The following is a 5,143-nucleotide window of genomic DNA, read 5'->3' as shown; positions in this document are numbered from 1 at the left end:
GCTTTCCTTTTTCAGTGAAGTAGCTTCGCTTCTAAGAAATGTGAAATCTTTCAGCTAACAAGACGTCCAAGGAGCGCTTACCGATATTTTCAACTATTATCTAAGTTTATCTTTTCGACTTTTAATACTTACTAACTTATTCAACAACAAGTTTTATTAAATACTATAATTTCAATTAGTTAACTTATTAACTACAAAAATTTTCATAGGTTTTGATTAGTTTTTCAAGTATGTGTGCCAAACAGAGCATATATGTACCCACACAGTATAACTATTGTCTCCGACACCTTAACATATTATTTAGATATGACCACGGTTTCGGTTTCGATTCCGCAAATGGTCAAACCAAAACCGGAACCTTATAGTAAAGTTCCGGTTCCGGTTGGAATCGCCGATTCTAACCGAATTTATTAAAAACATAATAATAAAAAAAACTTTAATTTTTTAATTTTTTTCGATTTGGAACCGAAATCGTCAATTCCGATTCCTTGTCATCTCAAACCTTAACCGGAACTAAATTGGTTCCGGTTAAAACCGGAACCGGAATCAAAACTATACGGACGGTTCAATTTCGATTCCGGTTCAATAGTGCATGGTTCGGTTCGAACCGAACCGTGGTCACCCCTAATATCATTCCTTGAGCTTCCCTACAAAGGGGGTCGATTGTTAATTTGTTATCCATCCTCGACTCTTGAGCTTCCCTGCAAAGGGGGTATAGTAGATGTATGACAAGGAATGTGTCCAAAAAATCAATACGAATAGTCTTACTAGGAAAAAAAAAACATTTTTATTATATAAAACTATGAATAGGTTAAAAGATCAACACTGTCTACTTAACAAACAAATTAATGTGTACCCCACAAAATATATAATATCCACATTTTGATTATGCAAATTTGGCCTACATTGACTAGCATTTACAACTACTTAAGTCAAGAAATGAAGTTTCTCATCAGTACAGTTAGGCCTTTCAAAGCAGCATATATAGCAGGTAGCTTAATTAGCTTCTATACAAGGCAAAGTTTCATGATCAGAAATCAGAACCTCAGCTCCCAAAGATATATGGATCATTCCAACTCCATCTGTCCAGCCTTGTTTGTGTTCATCATCTTGTTAATCCAAACGCCGGAAACTTTGTGTCAAAATAATGGCAGCAGTGGTGAGTATGAGGCCTGCGGTGAGCCATTCAACTGCGCCAATATTGAAAACGTAGGCTACCCTTTCTGGGGAGGGAGCCAGCCGGCCTACTGCGGCCATCCAAGCTTTGAGCTGGACTGCAGTAAAGACTTGCCGGAAATTACAATCCAATCGGTGAAATACAGAGTTGTTAATATCAGCAACCGAGCAGACACGGCCACTATTGCCAGAGATGATCTGACAAGCAATATTTGTCCCTCCAATCCTCGTAACGCATCCTTGGACTTCAACCTCTTCAGCTACGTTTCTTCTGGCGCCGACAAGAACATCTCCTTGTTCTACGGTTGCACCTCGGTTTCATTGGTTTCCAACCTCTTCAACTGTAACTCGACCGGAAATGGCCTCTGGTCGCGCAGTACAGGATTGCCCAGTAATAATAACATCAAGTGCGGGTTTGAGATCTTTGTTACTGTCACTCAAGAAGCTTTTGAGGCTTTGGGTAATGCTTCCCAGCTTGCTTCGGAGGAGCTCCTGAGAACATCCGTTGCTGGTGGTTTTGCTGTGGAGTGGAAAGCGAATAATAGCTTATGCGAGGAGTGTAGAAGCTCAGGGGGAAGATGCGGTTCCAATGCCAATCTCATTTCGACACAATTTGTTTGCTATTATGGTATACATTTGCTCCCTTTCCTTTTCCTTTTCCCTTTTCTATCGGTTATAGAAAATATGGTTAACTTTCCTACATACTAAAAACACTTGGAAAATTTTTCTTAAAATAACATTTAAAGTAGCTAGCTATTTTGTGCCTTTGTGGTATAAATTAAATTTTAGTTGGATCAACTTCTAATTTTTTTTTTTTTTTTGGATCACGAAGAAAACCCACAACCACTATTCGAGGGTAAGCATGGGGTAAACTCGCCCTGTGGCCCTAGCCAATAAAGAACCACAAGACCCATATGAGCTTAGTTCAGTGGTTTAGTATGTAGTATTTGGGAGAAGAGACCAAAGTTCGAACCTTAGCAGATCCCTTGTGCGCATCAGCATTTGGCATTGTCTACCGAGTCATTGAGTCACCGTGATTTACATCCTGCCAAATGTTTTGTCGGGCCAGGGTGTAGGGGGCCATTGAGGGGCAAATTATGCTGTGCATCCGTATGCACCAAGCATGGTGCATACGGATGCAAAAACGACGTCGTTTTTATAAAATGCGCGTCTCCCCTTAAAAAAAAAAAATTAGGTTCGAAACTATAATTCCATAATCGATGAACTATAATTCCATAATCGATGAACTATAATTCCATAATTGATGAACTAAAATTTTCAGAATGAATGAACTAAAATTCCAGAATCTATGAACTAAAATTTCAGAATCGATGAACTATAGTTCCATAATCGATGAACTATAATTCCATAATCCATGAACTAAAATTCCATAATGAATGAACAAAATAATGTTGTTACTAGGAATCGAACCTGAATTTTTTTTTTTTTAAAGGGGAGACGCGCGTTTTTAATAAAACGACGTCGTTTTTGCATGCACAGCATAACTATTCCCATTGAGGTGGGGATTCAACCTTTTGGGAGAAGCATAGTACCACATGCAAGTAAACCAGCCTAAGTTGCCTATAGTTGATCGGCTCAAACTAAAAGGGTTGTGATTCATTTAAACTCGTGACTTTGTGACAACAAGTTTGTATCCTTAGTCATATTGGTTATTAGAGTTATCCCTGGATCAACTTTTAATTTGGATCGGGTTAATGTGAACTCGAGTTCTTCTAATTGAGATGTTTAATTTTGATATATTATACACATATATGGAAAATGGTTGAATGATAAATTGATTCTCAAAGTGTACATATTTGAGTTAGAAAAATAGAATTGAGAATGCTAAGTAACTTTTGTCAAAAATGAATGTGGGCTTACATTATTATATATACAATTGCACTTTTTAATGATTTGAATTGTACAACATAAACTTCTGTCAGGCATCTTCCTTGACTACATATAGTCTTTTGAGGACCTGGACGCAAATAATGCCCAAATTATTTCTTTAATAATTTAGACTATATTCCTAATCTCAAGTAGCGATAATATTTATTTGTATTTTGATTCTTTTTCCATGTAGTGAAAGTGATCATTGTGCACATATATATTAGTCTAATCATGTAGCGTGAGGACATTTTGTTTGTGAAGACAAAAGGACAAACAAAATGCAAATTAAACACGCCAACTTTGAAGACCCAAAGCCTTCACTTATTTCAAATATCGCCAAGATTCCAAGGTACCTGATGGATTATATGAACCCGAGGGTCCGGATTATATATACAATCCGAATATATGTTCGAATATAATAAATAAATAATAAAATGATAAATATGGTATTAATTGAGTGTATAATGCTATTACAGAGGTTCGGAACGTGTAATAACGTTACAAGTATTGTATGAAGGTAGAAGATGCTTGAATAGGACACCGGGGGTGTTTTTATACCCCCGGCCGGACCGGGACCGGGTCACGCGGGAGGAGCCGCGGGACTCGCTCCATGTGAGGACCCAGTCCTTGGCCATGGGCTCGGCCGACCCCAGGGTGGTCGACCCCGCGTAGAACAACCCCGGGTGTGCCGTTTGAAAATAGGAAATGTGTTTCCTAGAAAATGAATTCTAAAAAAATGAATTATTTTTTGAAAAATATTTTCATTTGTTGGTGTTTGATTGAAAGTTAGAAAATAGTTTTTTTTTTTTTTTTGGATAAAAGTAAAAAAAACAAATATATTTTTCTGTTTGGTTATTTTTTTAAAAACATGACCATAAATTTATTATAAAATTATTTCTTATAAAATATTAATTATTTTAATGATGATAATAATAATTGTTACTATATTAAAATAAAAATATAAATAAAAAATTATAATAGTTTTAAAGATTAATAATAATTATTATTTTAAGTCAATGACATTGTGGTCTAATAGCATGAAGTGGTTCTTCCAAATGGGAGGTCATGGGTTCAAGTCCATGGGGAAAGGTGAGTAGTACTCAAAAAAAAATTATTATTATAAAATTGTGTAAATAAATACTTTTTAATTTTTAACTTATTATAATAAAATTAAATACTAAATTAATAAATATAATAATATTTTAGACAAAAGGAATTAAAGTTTTTTTTTTTGGCATACGGGCGGGCCTAACAAAGATTTTATTATTTTGTGTGACGTGATTTTTTTTTTTTTTTTGAAATGCTCATGATTATTTATAAGGTAATATTTGTTCTACATCTCCTTGGATGGGTAACTGGGATGTCATCACAGTATATGATCAATTACTGATAACTGTAATAATATTGCACTAAAAAAAATTGAAGAACAATCATTATTATTATTATTATTATTATTATTATTATTATTATTATTATTTGTGGGCTAGGCCAAGAGTTTTAAGGTTTAGTCCGACATAAGTTTAAACTAAATTAATTAAGGAAAAAAAGTAAATATTTTATAATGTTTTGTGCTAGGGGCCAGCCAAACGGATTCTTAAACATTGGAGGTGTTTGGCAAATGGATGATAGTTGATTCAGTTAATTGATAGCGAATTGAATTAGCTGGTTTGACCTGCTCATGTACTAGCTAGTTGTTAAATAGTGTATGGTAAAATAGTTGTTACTTTTAACTGATTGTATGTAAAATGACCTATAATGACATAGACATATTGTGCTAATTTATTAACTCTTAAATTACTTATTATTATTATTATTATTATTATTATTATTATTATTATTATTATTATTATAAGGATGAGTAAAAATTTAAAAAGAAATAAAAAAAACATTATTATTGTTGGTATTTATGCCTTGGGTAATTTACATGAAACCTAAACAGGGAAGGAAGAATTTAGAATATAAATATGATATTCATGAATACATACTTGTATTACAAAATGGCAAATATTACTTAAAAGATTTAAGGAAAAATAGTATCTTTGGTCTTTGAGTTATACATGCAGTGACGACTCAGTCT

General features: G+C 34.1%; 1 protein-coding gene across 2 annotated transcripts in view; it reads left to right on the top strand.

Moving 5' to 3' along the window:
* The first annotated feature begins 872 nt into the window (after positions 1–872).
* The window catches only part of LOC109151270 (LEAF RUST 10 DISEASE-RESISTANCE LOCUS RECEPTOR-LIKE PROTEIN KINASE-like 2.4), a 32,672-nt gene continuing 28,401 nt past the window's right edge, over positions 873–5,143 (top strand). The window contains exon 1 of one of the 2 annotated variants that reach the window (XM_019299193.1): positions 873–1,804. In XM_019299193.1, the coding sequence (XP_019154738.1) occupies positions 889–1,804 (916 nt within the window). In that variant the 5' untranslated portion in view covers positions 873–888. The remainder of the gene's footprint in view (positions 1,805–5,143) is intronic. The other variant, XM_019299194.1, reaches the window with a different exon arrangement.

The sequence above is a fragment of the Ipomoea nil genome, unplaced genomic scaffold (genome assembly GCF_001879475.1).
Source record: "Ipomoea nil cultivar Tokyo-kokei standard unplaced genomic scaffold, Asagao_1.1 scaffold2283, whole genome shotgun sequence".
Lineage (NCBI taxonomy): Eukaryota > Viridiplantae > Streptophyta > Magnoliopsida > Solanales > Convolvulaceae > Ipomoea > Ipomoea nil.
Note: the sequence above shows the minus strand (reverse complement) of the source record. Positions and strands in the feature narration are given on the sequence as shown.